Raw genomic sequence first — 25,258 nt, 5'->3', positions numbered from 1 at the left:
ATAATTTTTGTTGGTTACATAATATGAAGCGCGTGGAGCACATTTTTTGTCTATGGATTTGTTTAACATGGTCGAGTGCTAATTGCAATATTTACCGTGTCATCGAAACCTGTATACTGAGATAAGATACATTCGACTTTTTTTTTGATCAAGCTAGAGCGGTTGATTCCGGCTGGTTCTATTGGAAGTTTTAAGTTTAGACCTAAATTGAAATCATCGATTATTAAGTTTTGTGATTTGAAAACGAGTATAGATCTAAATAACAAGCTTTCGGTCGATTTTTATAACATTCACAATGTTTTTTCGGTGTATTGAGCTTGAGCGAGCACGTTTCTACTTCGAACTCGAGCTTATGCGTATGCATTGTAACTGTTTACAGATAAAAAACCTAACAAATGCACCATAAACAGTTCAAACGGGCGCTATGTAAGACTATACTGGTTTTGAAATCTGTATACACTCAGAATCGATCATTTTATTTTGCTTCCACTTTAAGTACCCGTCCATTTAATTCATGAATGTGGAGGAAGTCAATTGTCCAAGCAAGGTGATCTTACATTTCAATTTCATTTTTTATCTATTTTACAGCTTAAAGCTACTATAAACCCATACATCCTTATTTAGAATTTGACAAAGAGTCTATTTTGGTCAAGACTTTTCACAGTCGAGCAAAATTTTCTTAAATTTACCAAAAATAAATTTTTTAAAATTTGGTAAGTTTTCGTAAAATGCAGTAAATTATCGTAAAATTTGCTAAATTTTTGGATTTGATGAATTTTGGTAGAATTTGGTGAAATTTGTTAAAATTTGGTGAAATTTGGTAAAATTTTAGAAATTTAAAAAAAAGTAGTCAAACATTGGGTTGAAACGTCATGAGTCTGTTACTTCTTTCGTTTACACGCACAATATCTGGTAAAAAAATCTTGTACTTCAATAGCTTCACCATAAATTTTGCATTTAAGACAACAATCGACAATTCTCATCGGTTAATTTTGTTTCTGTTGTCGTTAACAGATGACTAGTAGATCTAACAGAACTTTTCAATACTATTTTTTATTGCATATTCGTCTACTCTCTTTGCTTATTCCGCCTTACAAAAAATGGCTTAAAAAGATGAAGATGAAACTAGTGCTATAATAGCACTGCTATTACTACATTTCAGTGCGCGATCTATTTTGTTCTGATTTAAAAAGGACATCTAATTACAAATCGTATCGCATGTTTGATTACAAAACAACCATTGTCACTGTGCCATTTAAAGCTTTGACATATGTTTTTCACAGAGGTTTAGTACATTTAGTACATTTAGTACAAAAAAAACTAATTCTCGATTAAAAGTGTCCGTTGTGATCATGACCAGGACAGGTCAAAATTTAATAATAAAAAAGCGTAAAGTTGTTACAATATAATTATCCGTTAAAGTTTTAACGACAGCGTTAATAGTTTTTTTTTTATTTTCTTCCTTCAATTCTCTCACTATAAGCGAATGGTTATTACGCTGTAATTGGTTTATCTTCATCTCAAACCACTTGCGCGTAATTTTTACTTCGTTTATTGCTAATCAAATGCGAATTCTTTATTTTATAAATTTATAATAAAACTATCTTCTAGTGCGCTCGTAAGACGAGATTTCAAGTCGGTAAAACGTTGCTATGTGGGAAAACTTCCATATAAAACGTTTATACCAGATATATCGGGTATCAAAACGATGAGGATACTAATTCTTTTGCGTACTAATAAACTCACCTGACCTAAAAGTGCGTTCCAAGAAAAAAGGCTTACCTTTGGCATACAATTATAATGAGCCACCGGCCACATTGACGTATAAGAAAAATATTTCAAAAATTTTGAAAGACAATTGTGAAACGAGTGCGATTAAAAGGAAATAACGAAAATCATTTCTTGGAAAGATAAAATAATTTTTTTTTTCGTTTTCTCCACTCCACACAGTAGAATGCACCTCTCCAATCGGAACAAGCAATTTTCTTTTAGTTTCAACAGCACAACTCACCTTAATATTATGTATACGTCGGTCGATGTTAAATAAGCTGTTAAATAAGCGACCATACCTTAATGTAATGTGTACCGCGCTCTATAGCGCTTATGTGTATCAATAAACAATTACTATTAAATTAGTTCAACTTTTTGTTATCTTTTTCGATTATCTTCTTGGCTATTTCGAACTGATTACAAACATAAGTTAAACCGATCAATTATAATTTTTTTTTTTTATTATTTGTTTGTAAAATGTTCACAGAGACCATTATGATGATTATGTATTTTTTGTCGAGCAGTGTTGATACATATATACATTCATGGTAGAGATATGTATAGTATTTACGCGCTCTACGATTCTAGGCGTAAAATGATAATAAAAGTTCTTCCATAAGATAGATAAGGCAAATCATAAAAGCACAACTATATAATTAATTACAAAAAAAAAGTTTTCTGTTCATTCTTTTCAAACCTTTTGTGATTTTTGTTTCTTTAAATTTGTATATATATACACTGACACTCCCATGTATAAGTTCCATAGGCGCATAGTACCGCGTGTGTAAAACATTTGTGTGCGGACACAAGTCTTGTTATTGTTACACTAAGCTTTATCAATGTTCTTATCAGGCCATATTATCGGATTACCATAGTAATACACAATAATGTGGAAGTAACCCCTGACATCTTAGTCAAATTGTCTGCGCATTTTTTGTTTTTCTTGTCAGTAGGGAATGTCGCCACTGATTATTTTCGATTAGCGATTGATTAGGGGTAACCGACGAGGTAATATAGTGGGACACAGCATTTACTTGGTTCTTATCCGACTTTCTTTAGTTTTTGGCGGGATACATTTGCTCGAAGTTCAACAGCCTTCGATTATCAATGCTTTGATGAACTGAATCGGAATGCAAGTTATAAATGAAGGGAAAAGGATGCAGGAACGTAGCTAGACAGGATTTTCAGAAGGGGGTTCAGAGCCGGAATTTTATTAAAGTTCTGAAAGGATGGAACTTTGGCAGTGCCTATTTTTGGGAATGTGAATTCCGAAAAAATTCTGAAATTATTTTTCGGAATGTTTTCGGAGTTTTGAGAATTAAGACTCGAAAGTTTCCAACAATAAGCCTTGACAACTACATTATTAAATTATTTAAATTCAAATCCATTTGCGGAAAGTTTTAGTGTACTTTATTATCAGTAATGAACAAGTACGGGCATAATAAATGAAGGAACTAAATAAAAGACGTAGCCGCTGTTGAAGAGGTTTGTGTTTATCAAATAGATTGCTTTTTTTTGCAAAGTTTTTACTGCCAGTCTGACTCATTATTTATATGATTTAAGTCACTGTTTTGAATGTCCACAGAAAAGCTATCAAGACTAGATTGTTTCAGTTTCAGTTCATATTTCTTATACTTCAAAGGATACGATACCACGACTTGATTTTCTGGAATTATCCCGAATTTTCCTTATTTCCTTTAATTTTCATTAATTTTTTTGATGCCAAAAAAATGAAGAAAATCCGGGAAAATAATTTAAATTTGCTGGATTCTGTCATTTACTCAACAATTTTCCACAATTGGTTTTCTCAGATTTTGGAGGTTTTCTCTTCTAGCGTTTTCCTATGCTAGTTACTGTGCAAGCAGACAGGGCAAACTACCACAATGACAACAAAAAAGTGTCTTTCGTCTAGTCACAGGAGCTCTTCTCCCATAGGCCCTCGCAAATTTTCTTCAATTTTCACAAAAAATGTTTTTCTTTACTCCAGTCATACGGGGTTGCTTGGTGGAACCAAACATAGTGCTACAGGGAGACTATGTCAATACCACTCCAAACACCAACATTCTACCACGATCCATGTCCCAATGGTGACAATATGAAAATTTGAACCGAGGTTCCCATAGAAGAGGAGCTATGATATTAGGGCTTTTGTGGTTAGACCAAATAAAATTTTATTGTTCTCTTTGGGACAGTTTCTCTTAGAAAGGTCCAGAGTTATCTGCTAGCATCAAAAAACACTAAAAAACCCGATGCTACACATTTTTCCCAAAATTCCCAATCAAGTGAAGACCTCTGTCAGAAGGGCTCCTGTGACTAGACCGAAAAACATCTCACGGCTCTCATAAATGTAGTTCTTCCTAAAAAGGTCCAAAGTTATCTGCTAGCATAGTGACAATCATATGAAAACACTAGAAGTGCCATAGGCCAGAAATATAAAAGGCAACCCTCGTACTCAAATTATTTGATTTTTTTTTGAAGAAAAAAAAATCCCAAAAGTAGAGAGCGTATGATATGATATGGTTTAATCGCACTGTAAATTGACTAGAATTTGTTGAATGTGTTTCACAGCCCGATGCAGCAAATTGAACGATATTGAACATGTTTACAATTTACGTACGCGCAGTTTTAAGTTGATCTTAGCTCGTTGTTGTCGACTAAATATTTGATAGGAACTGCGTAAAAACAGCAATAAAGTTTAATCGTACTCGGACGATTTTTTGTAAGTACTAATGACTCAATTACCCATTAGCTAGCTCTGCTAATTGATTTTTAAATTTTTTTTGGATGAACAACAAGTGTGTTAAATCATACATGAATGGTTTGCGGTTTGAGCATAGAGTTTTAACATTGATATTTTGAGGTATAATAACCGAACCACCTTGAATGAAGATCCATGTGTCGATAAAATATTTGATTTTTGATTTCTGCCCGGTTCGAGCTCAAAGTTCGTCCGCTTATCAACTTTATATCAAAAAGTTTATCCTGAGAGGTAAATGATTTATTCAAAACAGGTAAAATCGAATCGAAACCTTATCAAACAAGCCAACGCTAACACACACACTCACAAGGAGAAACATTACGGTACCTTGACGGAATAGGTTTATTATTTAAATCTGTTAACGGCGTTAATCGTCTTTACCAGCATAAAGATAAATAATGAATATTTACTTACGCTCTTTAAAAAAAAAATTCTGTTGTGTTGTACATATGGACACACTACACACGAAGTCAGTTATATCATTGCTTTGAATCTGAAACCAAAATTATGATAAGACTTTATTATTGTGATTTTCGTAAAATATTTTATCTAATTGATGGAAGTACTCCGTCATATGTCACTACCATAATTCGGTGTGTTTGTTTCTGTGCCCTGTAATCGTTGTGAAGGTAGCACACGTTTTTCTCCAATATCACTCACAATATTAGGCAGGCAATAAATTGTCTGGCATCGACATGAAGAATGTTACAAATGACCTTACATTCTTCAGTGAGTCTTGATCCCAGTTAAACCTTCTTTTTTTTACTACGTTTATTGGTGCTTATGTACTACCTTGGTATGTAATTTTAATCTGACTCCTTCCGTCAATTCTTCCGCATTCTGGAATATAAGTGTGCCTTGGAATGTAATGAATAAAAAAATACGAAAGAAATTAGGACCAGTTCGGACCAGTTATAAATTAGCGCCTAAATTTTCGTTAGGTGTAATAAAGTTGTTGTATGGATATAGAAGTAGATAGTACTGGTTTACCAATTATATCTGTGTCTGTCATCAGTCGTAATGTCGTAGGTTGATTTGAACAATTATTATTTTGTTCCTTAGAAGAACACGTAGAACTTGATAAGTAGATTCTGTTGTCTACAAGGCGATAATCTTTTATCTGCCTTTGTTTTCCCTAGGGTCGAAAGTAGCTTATTACACACCTAGGGAAAATAAGAAAATTGGTTTAGGTTACAAAGTCCATATTACATAACTCGGGATAAAAATGAAAAGTTTCATTTTCGTGTGTTTATTGACCTCTGCGATCTCGAGTTGCATAATAGTACATTTCGTACCTAGGACTAAAAGTCTTTTTTAACGTGTGAGAAGTTTCCAGACAGAGCCGAAGGCGAGGTCTGGATTCGAATACGCTAAAAAAGACTTTTAGTCCGTGGTACGAATAGTATTTTTCATATTGGACGAAGTCGCACTTTTCGGGCCCTAGGTATGAAATAGTATTTTACATGCTACATGCGTCGAAAACCGTACTTTTCATGTTTTAAGCACTTCATTCGACGCCCTCAGCATGTAAAATCCATTACATAACTCGGTATAAAAATGAAAAGTCTCGTTTTCGTGTGTTTATTGACCTCGGTTTCGCCTCGGATCAACAAAATTCACACGAAAACTCTACTTTCCATCTTTTTATCCCTAGTCATGTAAAAGTAATTTTCGCGTTTATCCCGAGATTTGCTATGGATTTTGCAGTTTATGGTCAGCGAAAGTGCATGAAATTCGATGAAAAGAACGATTTTCGACCTACAATTGCCTGCAAATTATCGTTTCAGCTTGTGGGAAATTTCACTCGCCTTCGACTCGTTCCGCAATTCCCACACTTGCCAAAACTATTAATTTATACTCGAAAAATAGACCTCGCAGAGAATATTGACTATTCGTCAACGGGGGCGAATAGTGACCACGATATAGCTCGGAATTATGTTGTTTGTGACGAAATAAAGTTTAAGCCTTTGGGCCAATTTCATAACATTATTGTGCTTCACGTATCAATACCTATAGGGAATACCGATAACTGTTCCAAAATAACAATCAATTGAATGTGATGTGGTCGGATTTTTTTTTTTAATGAATGAAACTTGCCTTATCAGCATCACCGAAATTACATTTATCAGACGAAAAGGTATTTTTTCCGTGATTTACTTTTATTATCTGGAAAATGTTTCTGACCAAGGTGATAAGTTCTTTTTTTTGTATTCATTTGTATTGTTTTCTGAAGAAGAGCGAAGAATTTCCCTGACAATGGAATGTAATAGATAGACGACACGACGAATTTTCGATCAATTTAATCAATCACACTTTTCTGGTGGTTTTAATGTGAACTGACAGGATGTGTAAAGAAATTAATAATTTTACGATTACAATAATGAAGAATTGGATGAATTTCCAGTGACTCTGCTCCCAGATTAATTTGGATTTCGTCTGAAAAATTCTTGTCGACCAATTTGTGTCACCTGACTAATTGCAACTTCATTTTCTATTGTTACAGAAAAATCTTCACGAATCGTGTTATTTTTACGAAACACTGGAAAACGGCTGGTTCCGATATCGTTCGGCCATGAACGACAAAATATTCTTGGGTTTCACCAAAAACGGTAAACCGGTGCGTCACAAGGCGCCCCACATAAATACGGATTGTTATAATTTCCAAAAAGAGGAAGTAGTTCAAAACGAAACGAAAAGTCATAAAATGCAAACCAATCGCCGCAAAAAGGAAATGGCACGGAGGATGCAAGATCATCGGCCGACCGGACGACGACGACATGGACCCCAAACCAAACGATTTTCCTACAGTAATGTCCAAGAAACCGAACCGAATGCGAATTGTACGCACGACGATATTGTGAAAAAGCCGAAAGCCACACCGAAAAAAGTTACCAACAGCAATAGCGGTTTATTGCCGAAATTTCGTCATGCACAACATGCACAACGGAGGATTATTAAAAAAGTCGATAAAATTCTGTAATGACATAACATTCATATAAAATATCAAGAGTGCAACACTAGTCCCACAAATTAGACGATGAAATGAAATGAGAGCGGAATTCGTTCGTTATGCAGGATGACGAATCTATAGAAGTTTGTCAAAGTTCACGCTCCTTGACCTGAAAATACTAAGACAATTTTCTCTTAGGGGAGCTCTCCGTTTGTCTTGTACTTCGTTGATTACAGGCAAATGATAGGTCGAAACTTGTACAATGTGCATTGGGGGTAAAATGTGAGCTTTGCTAGTATGCGCAATATTCAGAGAAATGAACCGTATGCTTTGTCGAGTCTCTAAAATCCATTTTTGGTGCATTATTCTCCAAATACTGCCGTTATTGACTGACCTAGTACCATTCTTTACTCCAGAGGTTTCGTTTTTCCGAATATTTCGACAGACTAGCGTCAATAAAATGTAGAAGAAAAATTTGTGCGCGCACAGGAAGCAGTGTGGTACATATAGTCCAGGCTGTTCTATCCTTTCGAAAAATTTTTGTTTTTGTTCTAAATTTGACAAAAAGTACTAAAACTGTAAGATATTCCATAATGGAAGTAACCTCGAGTGTTGTGTTTGAGTGTTGTCAAACAGCAGTTAAGCAAATGAAAAAGCTCTCTAGGTATAGACTTTATTTGGCCGATTGCAAGCACAACAAGTTAGGGCAATTACTGAGAGTGAGTGTTTAAATGGGAGCAATTTTTGGGCTTAAATAAAGAGATGACAAACTAAATTAATGAAATGGGAGAAATCATAATCCAATCGTAACAATATTAATCCGTGTATTAATAGCTATAATAATTAATTAATTAATGTTAACAACAGAATGTAAACGTTTAAGGCGAGAATCAACTTTATTTATTCGAATCAGTATTTTGTGACAATAAATTCTCGAAATAATTTTTCATTTTTAAATATATTTATTGCAAGAAGAAAATTGTGTCTAAAATAATCAAAACTAATAACCTAGCAGGGCAACACATCCGAAATTGCTAAACCGATTCGACTTAATTGCAGATCTTTCTAAATGAAGTTAAATTTGACGTTATTTGACGGAAGGCTTTGGCATTTATAATAACAGATAAACGTATGGAAAGCCCTTTCCCAGTCAAAAATAGAGGAAAATAATCGTTCGAAAAACTCAATGAAATGCACAAAGAAAATCCTGTTTTGTGAATACCATTTTCATGTGTTAGACCATCTCTTGCAAGGCCTATTTTTAGAAATTGGTTTTCAGAATTTTCAAGAATTTCAGGAAATTCCGAGAATATCAGGAATTTTCGACAATTTCATGCATTTTTGAGAATTTTAGGAATTTAATTCAAACTCTTCAAAATTCTCGAATATTCTTGAATCTCACTGTTTTGACCATTTTCAAGAATATTGAGAATTTCAAGAATTTAATTAACTTCATGAAAATTTACGAAATTCTTCAAAATTTTCTGGAATCAATTTTATGAGAACATGCCCTGTTCTCGTGTGTACAAAATTAAAAAGATGGAAAATTTTTGAAACTTTTTCAAATCGGGCTTAAATTCGACCTAATTCAAACAACAACCGAAATCGATTCAGCAGTTTTGGAGACATCCGAGTGATGTTGCATAAGTGGTGTTGCCTTCGGTAATATAATCAAATGCGCAAAATCAATATATTATTGATGGAATCCGTGTGTAGCTAATCATTTTTAATTAGAATCGTCTTTGGATGAGCTTTTATTTCCAACGAAACAGAATGTTGCTGAAGCGAATGATCGAACCGTTTACCAACGCCAAGCGTAATATTGAGCTAACTAAATCACCAAACTTCACAAAATTTGTTTAATTTTTTGGTGAAATTCGGTGAACTTTAGTGAAATATTTCTCAATATCAGACCCTCGTTGAAAATATCATCTAGTGTTTGATGATGCGAAATCTTTTACTTCATTTGGTTCTACATTAATTTTGCTATAATAAGAGAACTCTAGGGATAACACATAGTATGTGTTGGTTGTCTTTGTCCATAACAGATGTTCTGCAAGATGTTTCTAATTTATTTTGGAATTCTGTGATCTTCAAATGAGAGCAATCTGGTCATCCATCGATCATACGCATTTCAGTGCATACAACACAACATCTATTTCAATGCCCAGCGACAATTTTGTTTGTCAGTACTCTCCCAACAACTGAATCATTGACCTAAATACTTTGTAATCTATAACTTTATCACACATTTATAAAATACAAATGTTACACTAAAACGAAATCGTATCACACACACCTACATCATAAAACCCGAAACTTTTCTTGGTGTTTTATTTACATGAACACAAAAATCTTTTTATCAAAAAAAAAAAATAAAATTAAAAAAAAAAGAATTTTGTTCCAATTGTTAAGTGCAAGTGAAACGGAAAATGTCCGTCGTCGTCGGTCTTTTGATTCTGTATTATAGTATCAAATTCACTTTGTAAAATAGATGATTTTGTATTTAATATGTGTGACTCAGTGAAATGGCTTTGATTTGAATAAATTATTACGAATTGATATGCATGTGTATACATTTCGGTGAACACCGGCATTACTAAGTGTTAATGCAGTACGGCGTAAGAATGTCGATTAGGAAAAATTCCGGTGAAGCTTAAATCATTTTCAAAGAACGTTTTTCTGCTGACAATTTCTGGTTGTATGTCATTACAGTCAACCTAGACACCTACATCTAATACTAATTGTTGTTTTCACATGCAGGAATTGCTCTTGAAATTGAACAAAATTATAATTTGTTGTTCATCGAAATGATAACAGATGACATTGACAACCAAATGCATCGTGCAGTTTCTTGTGTGGTCTTAAAGCTCAACTAAGTGAATAGTTAAATGCAGCAACGCTACACGTCTCTTACTATGTAAAACGTAGCTAAATCATTGAAATTTCATTTTTCTTATAATTCGCTAATGAAACACATCCCGTTTCTGCATTTGACTATTCAAGTGTAAACTGGTAAACTGGATATGTTCCAGAAACTATTTTAGAGCTTAAAATTTAAGAAAATATTTTCTCAAAAATAGACTCTGCTATTCACAAGCAGCTCCCTGAACAATTTCAATTTCGTGAAACTGATTCGTCAATCATTTCATCATCATTCTTTTAATGAAAACACCGGTGGGGTCTCTAATTATGCACACATCTAAACAATGAAAATGTGTTATCGTACCCAGATTATTTGTTCAGCAACATTCTAAGATAAAAAAGGCATTTACAAATTTCGACAAATTTCAAGATCAGTACACACATCATGGAACAATCACTTTCCAAATAGTCGAATACTTAAAGAACACGCCATCTGTAGTCATAATTTATTGATTTTATTTGAAATCTAAGTGGATGGCTAACTGGAAAAGTATTAATGATTCCGTTACAATGAAAACCAATTTTAATTGCACACCCAACAGCAGCATCAGATAAATTTTCCAAAGCATTTTTCACGATGTGTGTACTTATCTTTGCTGCAGTATTTGCAGAAAGAAAGAAGGAAAATAAAATTTGAAGAATCTCAACATGTAGGACCAAAATAGAAACGTGTGGATGAATTAAGGACACGCAGACAGTATTTTTAAAACTCCCAAATTGATTTGTATTTATAGCTTTTTATGAATATATTTCCGATGGGGAAACATTGCACATTTTGCCGAAATAGTATTTTTCTGTTCAAATAGAAAATTAACCGATTTCCGTATTAAAAGTTGCCCAGTTTCTATAATCATTATATTCCATTTAACAAAGAATAAACTGACATTCCTTCAAAATTAACATTACTAAGTAGAAACGAAAAGAAAATGGACTTTGTATGACGAAAGATGAGTTAAAGTTTTTTACTTTCTGGTAAATGAAATTCTTTTGTCTTTTTTTTTATTAAATAACATTGTTGTAAATGTTTTTATTGTTACTTTCTAAGCTCGTAAGCGATATTTTTCGTTTAGATGGAATAGCTGGAAGTATAAAAAATCATGTTAGACAATAAACGTAAAACTTGTCAATAAATGAAAATTGTTTTACTGCCTGCCCCATGAGAAAGTTGACCATTACAAAGCAATTTGATCGCTACGAAAATGATCGATTACATGTGGAATATTTTAGGTTAATTTTTGGTGAATTTTTTTGTGAAAATCAACTTTCGTATGCGGTTGACAGCAAAACGGAACACATTGGATGCTGCAACGTAATTCATTAATTCGGAAACAATTTTGTGATACTGACAAAGTCACTCGGGTGTTTTTGAGCAACTTGCTTCGGCAAATGTTTTTCGACCAGTGTAGTTGCATACCTCGTCTACATTTATCGAAAAAACAGTTACCGCAGCTTATTGCTCGACAGTACCTTGTTAGTTTGCTATCACAAAATTTGTGCCTCATGTAATGAATTACTTTCGCAGCATCCAATCTCATCTACTATGTCTTTTTGGTAGAATGTAGAGTTTGTAAAATGACATCCATTTTGAAATGGGCTATAAAAACAAAACTTTCGATTACAAATTGTATGTAGTCTAGAAAGCAAGAAACTATAAATGTAATTTATTTGTATAACCAATGTATTATATAAAATATTGAATGGTTTCGTCGGACGCTTGCAGAATTTTATCAAATTAAATTTGTCTTTAGTTTCCAGTGTGTAAATGCAATGTACATAAATATCAATTCTTGTCTGTAAAATTATTATTTTTTAAATTAAGCGAACTATACGAATAATACAAAATGGACAATTTTATAGAATTCTGCGACCATCGATCGATTTTTTTATAGAACTTTTTTTGTTATTTTAATTTAATGACAAACTTCTTAACACACACACAAACACACAAATTAAATTTAAATCAATGGAAATTATGCTTAAGGACATTTTTTTATGTGTATCGATGATTTCTTTTTTTATGAAAAAAATTTATTTTTTAATTTTATTTTATTTATGTTACTCTTATTATATTTAACGAATTACTAAAAACTTAAAATAATTACAATTTTAAATAAATGTGTCATCAATTAAATTAAATAAAACGAAAAAGAAGTGGGAGGAAATCACCTAAAATTATTTAGTAAAACTTCAATTTATTAATTTTATTATTATTTTTTCTAAAAAAAAAACAAACACGCCCCTCTTCATTAAAATATTTATACGACTAAGTATTTACGATAGATTATTAGACAATTTGTTTTTTCGATTGAAAAGCAAATCCATTTTGTGTATAAAAAATAAAAACAAAAATAAAAACTTAAATAAATCACTTCACCTATATCTTAATGCTCTTTTCTTTTAAATATCATTTCTTTATCTAGCGAAAAACTCGTACCATCCATGTCGGGATCTGTGCGCCACCTTTTATTAGAAGTAGCTGTGGTGATCAGCAAATAATTGTGGAAAACTAAGCGGTTTATCAAAATATAAATGGCAAACCGAAACTTTATTGTTTGTTGCAACTGTCTGGATTATAAAATCATAGCCGCAACAAGCTCTAGAACAGCATTCTTTATCGAAAAAAGTTGGTCTTTCTGTTTTTGCAACGCAAATTCGAAACATAATTTTCTTCAGAAATTTCTAATAACAGAAATTGACACTGTTCAATATTAGGCCGAATTTAAAAACGTTCTGTTAACGTTTAACCCTTCCTTAATGAGTGTGCGAGAGACGGTCAGTCTGAGGTACGACTTCAGAAATGAATGACAAGTTCAAAAAAGTGAAGTAAATGATTTGAAATCGATTTCTTGAAAATAATTTTATCAAATGAGGTAATAGATTCAATAGTAAAAATGCTGTTATGTTTGCCGTCTGGTGAAAGGTTAATGGTTTGTCAATGCGTTTTCCAAATATATTAGAAGAAGATATTGGCCTGATGACAGAAAACTTATTCTTTTTATCAGTCTCATCGGAGAAGAAAAGCAAATAAATGGAGGAAATGGGAGCACATCACTCATCAATATTTCGGTCAAATTTTTACTCCTTCCACCAATGATTGTTTTGAAAAACTTTCAGCTATGGAGAGAGGCTTTTGTCGAAACAGAAAGTCTGAATGTTAAGGTGACCTCATCGGTGAGTGAGTGATTTATAAGCGGATAACATATACACTAAACAGCATAAGCGTGTCCAGATACCGTATTCACTTTATTGATCCACGGCGGCGTGACTCGACAGCGCACCAGTCTATACATTAACAAGAGATCAACAAATACCATTTTTTTCTTCAATTTTCGAAATGAAAGTTCCATAGAATCTGTGGCGCCTAGCGATAGTTTTAATGTTTCGCGCGTGGGTGTCCTAGGCATGTGACTGGTTAACGAGTAGTGTGCTATTAGCGCAAAAAAAAACATTTGAAGTACGTGAAGAGTGTTACGCATGCATGAACGAATGAACATGAAATAACATCAATTTGATGAAAAAAAAAATGGTTAACAACGTAGGTTTGATCGCTTAGTTCGATTCAAAGATTCAATTTTAAGGCAAATATGTTGCAGGTAAGTAATGCCATCGAACCATTTTTTGTTCCTACACAAAATCGAATATCGAAGAGAAATTCTTTTCTTTATTTGAACATTCTTCAATGAACAAATGCAAAGAGCAGCTAGGTAAATCAATTTTTCAAAGAAACTTTGCTAATTAGAGAAGGCAATGTCCATTTATTTAGAGCCGAAAGAATACTGTCTTAATAAAACAATAAATTCGGCAATCATCTGCCATCAACAACGATGAAATACTTACCCGAGAAGGTTAAAAAATATTCAAATTAAAAATGGTTCCTGCATCTCAAGTTGAACTGTCATTATGTTTGCGACGGTGAAAATATGAAAACTCTCATACAGGGTTCTGGACGCTCCCAAGCAACATATTGTGGATTAACAGTTTAAAATCGGCCATTCATCCGCTAACAACGACAAGATTAAGCTGCAGTTCCATATAGCAAATTATTCGATAAACATATTGAAGTAATAGATTCGGCTTGAAATTTTAATAGAAACTTCATATAAGTGAAGTGAGGGACCTTATGATCACCAAACTATAGAACTCGAAATGGACACACATGTGTGAGGGCTCATTGGACAGGTACTATCCAGAGGATACGGGGCGAGGATAGTTATCGTATATGTCCTTAACCGTTGTGAGAAATTCACGGAAAGAATATTCGAATCAAAAACCAAAAATTTGGATTAACTTTAGAAGGTGATAGTGACTGTCATTGACGGAGAACGAGCTTCCGGTTGGTATTAAATGATTTAAATGTAAAGTCACATGAAAATATCGTTTGTCTCACGCATTTACGCAGAAGTGAGTAAGTGTCTAGCCCTAGTGTCCATCTTCCGATTTGACTCACGTATGCTTCCATATGCCAGCTGAATTAGTAAATATTTCGATTCAAATAAACAGAGGATTCTCCAATAGAAACTCATAATGGACAGAAACGCAAAAAATCATTTGTCTGTGTTCGAGACAACTCAATTTCGATAAATGTGTAAATCGTTACTGTGTCGCTAGTAAATTATAACTAACAAAGTTTCTTTTTGTCAAAACGGATGTCCTCATAACGCGTATATAATCACATATTGCCTTGTGCCGTATCCAAATTCAATTTATTTCGCATTATTGTGTATGCCTCGCTCGAGACACATTTAAAATTTATTTGTTAAAAAGTTTTTTTTTCTTTCTTTCTATCCCAAACAAATTGCCGATTATTTGTCAATGAACCACAGAAGAGATAATAAAAATATAAAAATTCAACAAAAGCTCGTTTTTGTATAGAAATGTTGTTTCCATAATTTATTTATCGGAACAAATTGTAAACGGTTGCCGGCCTCTTTAATTTAGCTTTTTGGCTATTTCATGCAAAATTTGCAAGAGAACAAAAATGCGAAATCGAAAAACCGTATCCCATAAATCAATCAATATATCAACACAGATCGATTATATCGACTATATATGTATCCAATCCAAATGGGTTTTTTTCTCCTTTAAATTTTTATGGCTGTCTCACTATATCGAAGGCTAATGCAACAATATTACACACTGACAATGCATTTGTACCGAAAAATGTTGAATGGAAATTTGAAGTGAACAGAAAAAAAAATCGACGAAGAAATTCGATTTTGTCGTTTGGCGGTGATAATGTTTGGGTTTTGCACAAACAATACACCGATTGACAAATAATAAATAATTTCCCATAATTTTTTTTTGGAAACGCTTCCTATATTTATCGGAGCGTATCTAATGTAAACAATGGCAGTGTATCGGTTGTATCAATGAATATACGGTTTTTTTTTTGTCGTACATTTTTACTGGTTCTACTGGAAACGATGTGTTGCGAAAGCCATTAAGCTCCTGCAGTAAATTTGCAAATAATTATCTAAAGTGAAATATTATACTTTCTTATCTATATCGGAAAGGTAATGTTTTCTTTATCGTTAATATTAAATACAAAAACAAAAGTAAGGAACATTGGAGAAACACACGCTTCACCTGTTCATCATACGAAAATAGTTTTTTTTAAATTTGATGTGCGTTTAATTTGTTGGTAAATATTTCAATTGACTTGATGTCAATATTCAATTAATTTATAAGATTTTTAGCCACACGTCTCTTTAGAAACGTAGGCGCCACTCCATTGGTGTATTAATTCATGTAAAATGTGTGTGGTCAGGAATGTGGAAATATCCACTGACAATAACTTTTCGTATTGATTAGTGGCAAAGGCAAAGCTTTAGGCAAAGGAATGTGAGGTAAAAACTGTTCCCTCCTTGACGTGCTACTGATGGTTAACATCTATAATCGATGACGACTTGGTGTAGATATATAAAGCAAAAAGTATGTTCACAAAAATGAAGTAAAAGATTTGAAATCAATCTCTTAAAAATATTTAGATAGAATGAAGTAATAGATCCGATAGTAGGACTACTGATTTGCTGGCCTTCTATAAAAGGTTACTGAGAACTTTCTACCTAAAATTGTTGAATATTATGTTTTCAAGACTTGTAGCCATAGGCTGCGAATCTGCATCTCGAATTTATGAACACAATAACTGCTAATTCCCTTGACTGAAAGTCATGGGTCTTACGGATGATAGACACCCTAAAATGTTTGTCACACAATGATCACTACTATGATTGAAAATGCATGAATGTATGACCAAAAACCTTAAATACAGAAAATGTTTGTCACACTTTGATGATTCGTTGATAACACGATAACTTGAGTAATTTTCAACGTATTTCCAAAAACTTTTTTTTAATCGACGGGGAATTGAATTAATGAGGTTAAGTTCGAAGATGGGCTATTACGGTCGGATGTTCTTAGAGATATTCCCAAAAGAATTTTTGTCTCGTCCCTTGATAACACGATAACTCGAGTAGTTTTCGACGGATTTCCAAAAACTTTTTTTTATTTTACGGGGAATTAAATTCCTCAGGTTAAGTTCTAAGATGGACTATAACAGACGGGTGATCTTAGAGATATTCTCAAAAGAATTTTTGTCTGGTCGCTTGATTCCACGATAACTCGAGTAGTTTTCGACGGATTTCCAAAAACTTTTTTTTATTTTACGGGGAATTAAATTCCTCAGGTTAAGTTCTAAGATGGACTATCTTAGAGATATTCTCAAAAGAATTTTTGTCTCGTCCCTTGATTCCACGATAACTCGAGTAGTTTTCGACGGATTTCCAAAAACTTTTTTTTATTTTACGGGGAATTAAATTCCTCAGGTTAAGTTCTAAGATGGACTATAACAGACGGGTGATCTTAGAGATATTCTCAAAAGAATTTTTGTCTGGTCGCTTGATTCCACGATAACTCGAGTAGCTTTCAACGGATTTCCAAAAACTTTTTTTTAATCGACGGGGAATTAAATTGCTGAGGCTAAGTTTGAAGATGGGTCGTAACGGGCTGGTGATCTTAGAGATATTCCCAAAAGAATTTTTGTCTCGTTCCTTAATAACACGATAACTTGACGTAATCCTCAACGGATTTCCAAAAACTTTTTTTTAATCGACAGGGAATAAAATTTCGAAGGCTACGTTCGAAGTTAGGTCGTAACGGGCTGGTGATCTTAGAGATATTCCCAAAAGAATTTTTGTCTCGTTCCTAGATAACACGATAACTTGACGTAATCCTCAACGGATTTCAAAAACTTTTTTTATTCGACGGGGAATTCCATTCCCGAGGATAAGTTCAAAGTTGGGCTATGACGGTCGGGGGATCTCAGAGATATTCCTAAAAGAATTTTTGTATCGTCCCGTGATATTATCGTGATATTATTAGTTGAGTAATTCTTAATGGTCCACAAAAGACAATTATCCTACTAAGAAAGACATTTTTGGGTTAAGCTCGTTAATGGAATATACTGGAGTAATATTCTAGGATTTATTCCAAAATTTTGTGTGTGGAATATCTTTATATCGATGATAAGAAAAACATTAAAGTTTGGACGAGTGTGAACTGTAATCACACGAGTTTCATTTTTATTCAATATGTAAGCAAGAAATTCGCCTCTTTCCAGGGTCTGCTAGAAGACAATAAAACTTAAGAGACATCAATGCTTTGCTAAAATTGTAGCCTACTTATGCCTTTTTGATGGTATCTTTTCATCAGAATCCTTTTTTTCAAAACACACGACCGCAATAACGAACACGAATGTATTAGCTTTCAACAGAAAGTAGATTTGGTTGTAGTCACTTGACCAGCTCTGAAAAAAGTGATCAGTGTAACGAAATTTTCATAAACTGCTCAGTTTTCTCAGGGTTGGTCAAATTGCTACAACCAAATCCATTTTATGTTGAAAGCTAACACATTCGTGGTCGTTATTGCGGTCGTACATACTTGAATCTGGTGGAAATATATCACCAAAAGACAGTATTTAAAAATCACCCAAATGTATACTTTTCAGCAAATCATCGATGCCTCTTAAGTACTGAAAATACTTATGACCCAGTAAATGGTCAAGTGCTGGAATTTCTCATATACGTGTTTTGTATCGAAAGTAGGGTACGCATACCCTGGTATACTTTTATATACTTTTAGAGTGATTTTTTTTTGCTCGGATTACAAAAATCTTCTTGAGAAAAGTAGTCAGTCAGTCAAAGGATCTGACCCATCCAAAAGATGGGGCCTAGTTTCTTAGTGGGCTGATAATTAATCGCCTAGGATTCGTTCCTTCTTGGAAAATGTGCTATGTTTAGCAATTAACGTGTTCTTGAAAATTAGCTTACCCCTCACACCAGAACATTCAAAATCAGGCCCTATTTTTATGAAAACCTTTTCGCATCTCATGTTCTCCTAAATTTTCCGATTTTTTCCCTTATTTTTCTTGTAAATTCGTGAGGGAAATGAATAGTTTGGACTCCAAACTTTGGTGCCAATTGAACCACTTGTTCCGAGATCGAGATATAAGGAAATGAAGTTAGGTGTACTACATCTGGAAAGAATCTAAATTTTTTTCGATTTGTACGTGCGATAGCTTGTTGGAAAGGTATAGAGAGAAGCTCTAAGAAATAGGATGAAATTTGAATACTTTTGTTGCGCTGCAGTGCTACATAAAGCGGTACAAATAATTATAAGTTTGAACGAAAATTTCCTCGAACTTCATCTAAAAGAGGAAATGTCTCGACGAGCTCTTGGAAATATGATAAAATTTGAGATCAATGAAGACAATTATTTGCAAAAAGTGCTAAAAAGTGGTAAATATGTTAAAAATATTCTAAAATTTCGTCTAAAAGTGTTCAGATTCTTGTAAATAAGTTCACGTTAACGTGTCACTTGATGAAATAAAAATAAATTACGAAAACAATGGTCCATTCACTCTGCTCCATGGCCTAATATTGAGAAAGGTTTTACTAAATTTCACTAAAGAATTCACTAAATTTTCAGTGAAATTTGGTAAAACTAATTGATTCTAGTCAGAGACGCTTCTTTTTGACAAATATGATTCGAAATGTTACAAAAAATGTGCAAATCAGTGCTTCGCGTTACATAACATCGCCTTTCTAATTATACAAGATTTTTCATTGGTTACATTGGTTGTAACTCTTCACTGCCAACAGTTCCTTTATAAATATTCATAAATATTTTCCTTCATTCAGTATGAGGATAAATAAATGGCTTAGACATACTTCAAAAACGATGGCAAAAAATTGTAGGTTTTTTCGAGTTTTTTTTTCGGTTGTTTTGTTTTTATTTTGAAATGTTTTGAGATAGACTTTAAATATTGATTTTAATAATTATTCCTATTAATATGACTTAATCTCTCACGAACCATTTGTCAGTCGAAAAGACGTTTATCATGTTAAAACCAGAAATCAGAAAACAATTTATAAATAAAAACCCATAAAATTAGCATTTAAAGTGTTGGGTTCAACGAAAAATATAACGGTCATTCATAGGATTTATAGAAGCAATCCTCTCCAGCGATTGATCTACCTGCAGACCTTCGATATATTCCGACGTGTGGGCAAAGCAAACCGATCTGCCCCCTGTTTCCCAAATCCAATTGGATTTTTTTTCTAAATTTTGGAGCTAGGATTACACAACCTCCAAAAGAATTATGACTCTTCGTTTTGTATGGATCTGAGGACGATGATTTTGATTTCCTTGTCATCGCCCAAAGGTTTTTCTAAGACACTGTGGCATGATTATTTGTCGTAATAATTTTTTTAATTTTTAATTTTATTCATAATTGCTCGGCTATGATTGATTCTGTAAATCTAAGCATATAAGAGAGTTCGGGCAAATGTTCTAGTGGAATCGGGATTCAAGGCGACGGCGCTCCAAACGAGCTATGGCTCAAATGAGTAGTTCAATTCTGATAATATCGTGGAACAATTTTTTTCACGAAAAAAATTTGTTGGGCTGTCATGGCCCTTAGAAAAATTTTCTCCGAAGTGGTCACGATAATAGTTTCTTATCAATTACTCCAACATGCAAAATGTGAATAATGTCAAATTGTGTACATTTATGAAGGTCGATGAGCTGAATATTATTGACCAATAAACGCCGATGTTCGGTCCACCCAGCCGCAGCAACAAGTGAAAAACATCGAAAAAACCGGTTGGAAAAGTTGATAGCAGGAAGCTCTAACCCGGAGTTTTGTAGATTACTTCTCGCCCTATCCATTAACACTCCATTCGACCATACTCACCGTCCCACATAGGAATGGAGTTGATTTTTCACAATGTATCTCGACCCATCAAATTTTGAAAAATCTTCGAACTTTAAAATTCCCCAAATAACGTTTTTTCGATCGAATTTTATTATTTTTAGTTGGCGGGTGGGAGCGATTGGGGAAGAAATTTCTTTTCACCTGTCTCTGTCACTTGACATCAGAAAAACCTTTCATGCAAAAATCCTTGAAGTTCCATAGATAAATGATGTTTCTAATTCAGTTTCCAGCTATAGCTCATTTTCCGACGGTATTTTAAAGATCTCTTCCATGAGCTGATTTCCTAAGATCTAACGAGGAAGAGAGGCGAAAAGTTGTTTCTTCTCAAAACGCTTCCACTTCTTCTTTTCTCTAGAACTGAGGAATTTTAGGGATTCTTTTTGGGTTGTTTACTGGACTCTAGTGATTAAAAAGATGGGCTCAGGCCAGTTCCTAAAATTTCGACAATTCTCATGCTGAAACATCTCATCAGCACTACATCATTCAACTTACAGACTTGTGACATATAGACTTATGAAGTTATAAAATATGGTTTGAAAGAAGTCGACTTATAACTTATGGTTATATTATAGCCACCTGACCTATAACGTATGATTGAAAGACTTATAACTCATAAATTCGAACTTATAAGTTAACCTATTGGATAAAACTCGTTTTCGGAAACTCTCTGTTTCGCCCATCCAATCAAATTTTCATTCGCAAAAGAAAATGTCCATACGAAGCAAAAGAAAAGGAAAAACATTTAAAAGCAACAGCAACCGCATTGGATATCATTGTCTTTGCGCATATTATAAAAACAAGATAATCGCTGAAAATACACGATGTATGCGAATATGAAATTGATACTACACAGCGCGCGACGACCAACAAGGCAGCAATGAAAACCAATGAGACAAATATAATCTGGCCCTGATTAATTTATATTCAATTAATTCAGAAGAGAAAAAAAAACATTTTCATATAATAAACATAACTTGACTTTTTTATTCAGCTTTTTTTTCCTGTAATAAAATATGCAAAAGCACGAAACAACAGAGAGTGGAAAAAAAATACAGAAATTTAATATTGACTTTGCCTCAAGCATTTGTAGAATTGATAAACGACGTGATTTCGTGTAAACTAAACGCTTGGCGCTTAATCATTCCATAATAAAAAAAACGTTAAAGATCTGTGTGCTAATATATATGTGGTACATCTTCAGTTACAATTTAATCCATATTTGGACATTAAAACCTTATAGAAATGAATTAATTTAATGACGAATGGTGGAAAAAAATCCATAATAAAATTTAAAAGCCTAAACAGAATGAAGACGAACAAAAAAAAAACATTTTATGGAAATTATTATAATTCAAAGCGATGATGATGAGACAAAATAAATTCTTTAAATCGTTCGATATGCGCGAGTTATGTCTTGGCATTATCCACTTCATTTGCATATTTTAACTTATACGATTTTTGTGTGTATCACTAGTATCATCACTCTGATAGATTCGAGCATAATGTCGATTTTTTTCCTTATATAATCACGTGGCGTAAGTAACTTAATTCGTTTAACATTTTGTGGGACAACTTGAATGATTGTTATGTTTCTGTTTGCGGTCGTTTCGAAAAGTCAAATCGAATTTATAATTGGAAAGCAATAAAGTAAAGTTAAAAATTACGTTTTTTTACGGAGTCCTAATCGGAGTAAACCGTTTCAACTGTCTTCAAAATTGAGTTTCCAACAAGGTAGATGCCCAGTGGAACTCGATGTGAAACAGTCATGCTTCAGTAAGGAAAAAAGAAAGAATTTTTCTAACATGGATTAGCTCACTCTAAAGCAGTATAAGTTAATATCAAAATGGATTTAGCGAGTGTCAGGCTGAATAGTAGACAGAAAAGTCTATTTGCACGTCGCTTCATTGGAACAACAGCGAAATTTGCTGTTTAGTGAAAACAAGTCGTATTTTGACCACCTCTCAATGATTTGCCCACGTAAAAAAATACATTTTTTGTCTAGTCTGTTACTGTTGTTCTTCTCCGTTTCTGACTTCTCTATTCTCTTCTCTCTTCTAAATTTTCAGTCTTTTTTCGGTTGAAAACGTCAACTGCACATATCTCAGTGTGGATGAATTTTAAACCCAAAAAGACCCTATTTGCCCGAAAGTTCATGCAATTACCTTTCATATGATACCTCACATGTCCCTGTACGGCTCGTGTACCTGGAGAAATTTCTTTAAGAAAAGTCCATGTTTTCAGTTTTCGATCACCTCCCACCAGCTACACAAGCTTCGAAGAATTTTTTTGAAAGTGGTTTTTGGTTCTAGGAACCAATACCAATCTATGCACATATAAAAAAGTCCAATGGAAAATGCGTAGGATTTCAAGATTCTGTTTTTCAAAAGAATCCCTCTGAAGTAGAAGATCAGTCTGTTGACATTTCTATCAAGGGAAGTAGTAGACCCAAGAACTATATTGGCGAAGTGATTGCTGTTTTTGCAAGAGATTAGCGACAGTTCCAGTCCTTATAGTCGAATTGATGGGGAATCAAATTTTAAACTTTATAAAATCTGCACTACTCGAAAGTTTCATAACAATAAAGCGGATCAATGGAAGTTTACCGCGTTTGGGAAGAGTTACAATTGATGTTAGTGAAATTTGGGTATGAATTTGCTTCAATTGTTTTTCAGCTGGTCCACTCATACTCATTACGGATGTAATAGTTACGCTTCGTGGTAGTGGTAAAACCGTAGGACGACGTTTCGGAAGTTTTGTTTTCTTTGGGAAGGTAAAAAACAGCTAAAGCAAATAAATTCAAGTCTAAATTTCACAGACTGTTACTGTTATGAGGAATTAGAGTAGATAGAATCTTGTAGGGCAGATGAATAACCCCTGTTCACCTTAGACCTTCTGCATTAGCGGATGTCTTATGAAAGACTTTCAATCTATATTGCGATTTTCAATTAAAATTAATAATTTAAAAAAAAATCAAATGAAATTGATGTCTCGTGTACTCCATGTGCCGCACTTTGAGCCCATCAGAATGATTACTGTTCTGACCGATCAAAATGACACGGTCTCTGACATAAACGAAAATGATGAGCGAATTTTTATTTCAATGGGATGATTTCATTCAACACCGCAACAAAAAAAAAAGCAAATGTGAAGAAAAACAACTTATGATTTGCCACATTAATTTTTATCAAATTGACCCAAGAAGCGAAACAAAAGTTCAGAAAATTTTTAATTGAATTACCAGTGTTGTTATCAGTTTTGTTAATTTTTATTTTTTGGTTTAATAATTAAATGTGTTTTTATGGCCAATGAAATAATAAACAGCAACAAAAAACAAACCAAATTTTTTTTTCCCCGTCTAGAGGAGTTATTTTGACAAATTGAAATGAATTGCGTTATCGTCATTATCAGGTCTTAATTAAATTTATGGATATAAAATGTTTGTAAATTTTTTTTTATTTTTATTTTTCGCCTGCTTTAAGTTCGCACGATGAAGAAGGTTAAACTAATAAAAGAAGCAGATTGCTTTTTCATTTCGCAGAAATGATAAGAAACCGTCTTGAGACCAGTGAGACAACTTGTCGACAATCTACGTCTGTCTTTAAATGTATTATTTCATCTAAAACGAATGTAGGACAACAACAACAAAAATTGCTTGCATAGATAGCTGAAATGTGAATATATGTGTATACGACAGCTCGTACTCAAAATTAGTAAATACACGATTCAGATTACATACTGGTCGTCATATGGAGATGTTAGTCTTTGGGAATACAAATAAACATCAAGAGGAGAGAAAAATATAGTTCAAGTTACTCGTCAGAGTTAGGGTGTAAAAAAGAGTCTGTGAGTCATGTCCGATTTTTGGAATGACATTCTTAAAAGCACCCAACGCACTTCAAGCCAAAGGGCTTCTAATGACAGCTGCCAAATAGAGTACTAATTTGTATGAAGATTCGTTACAAATTTTTTTACAGTGCCAAAAATGGTCCAGTTTCAGTTAAAATCCTTAAAAACTCTTATAAATTCGTGAAATAAAAGTTTTAATTTTTTTAAAGCCAAATAAAGTCCTTTGCACTCGATGGTATAAATAACTATCTAGTGTCTAGGGTAAACATGGGCTAATTTATTTTAGGCATGTAATTAAAGTGATAGCTATTTAATAAGAAATGATCACAAGAAAATAGGAAATGATCACTAGAAAAAGAGAAATGATCACAATTTTTTTATGATAGCAATAAAAATAGAATTTGATCACCAAAAAATAAGAATTTGATCACTAAATATATGCAATTTTACCACTAACATATGATCGTCTCGAAATAAGAAATGATCTACAATTATACGAATTTGATTACAAAAAATAAAGAAATGATCGTGCAAAATAAAAAATTTGATTGCAAGAAATAAGGATATGCTATCTATTATTCTGTTTGATTATTAGACGATGCAAGAGAAAAAAAAATTAACACCTAAGTTACCAACACCGTTCCGGCGCCCGGCTCGCATTGCGGCCCTCCGCTTCGCTACGGGGCAATGGGCCGGATCGCTCGGCGTGTTAAAACGCTTTTTATGTGCAATGAAT

General features: G+C 33.4%; 1 protein-coding gene across 1 annotated transcript in view; it reads left to right on the top strand.

Moving 5' to 3' along the window:
* LOC119085216 overlaps positions 1-11,315 on the top strand; it is a 66,563-nt gene extending 55,248 nt beyond the window's left edge. Inside the window, exon 5 of the mRNA XM_037195526.1 lies at positions 7,032-11,315. Within this exon, the coding sequence (XP_037051421.1) occupies positions 7,032-7,508 (477 nt within the window). The 3' untranslated portion in view covers positions 7,509-11,315. The remainder of the gene's footprint in view (positions 1-7,031) is intronic.
* Positions 11,316-25,258: the final 13,943 nt, after the last annotated feature.

This window comes from Bradysia coprophila, unplaced genomic scaffold (genome assembly GCF_014529535.1).
Source record: "Bradysia coprophila strain Holo2 unplaced genomic scaffold, BU_Bcop_v1 contig_94, whole genome shotgun sequence".
NCBI classification, from domain to species: domain Eukaryota; kingdom Metazoa; phylum Arthropoda; class Insecta; order Diptera; family Sciaridae; genus Bradysia; species Bradysia coprophila.
Note: the sequence above shows the minus strand (reverse complement) of the source record. Positions and strands in the feature narration are given on the sequence as shown.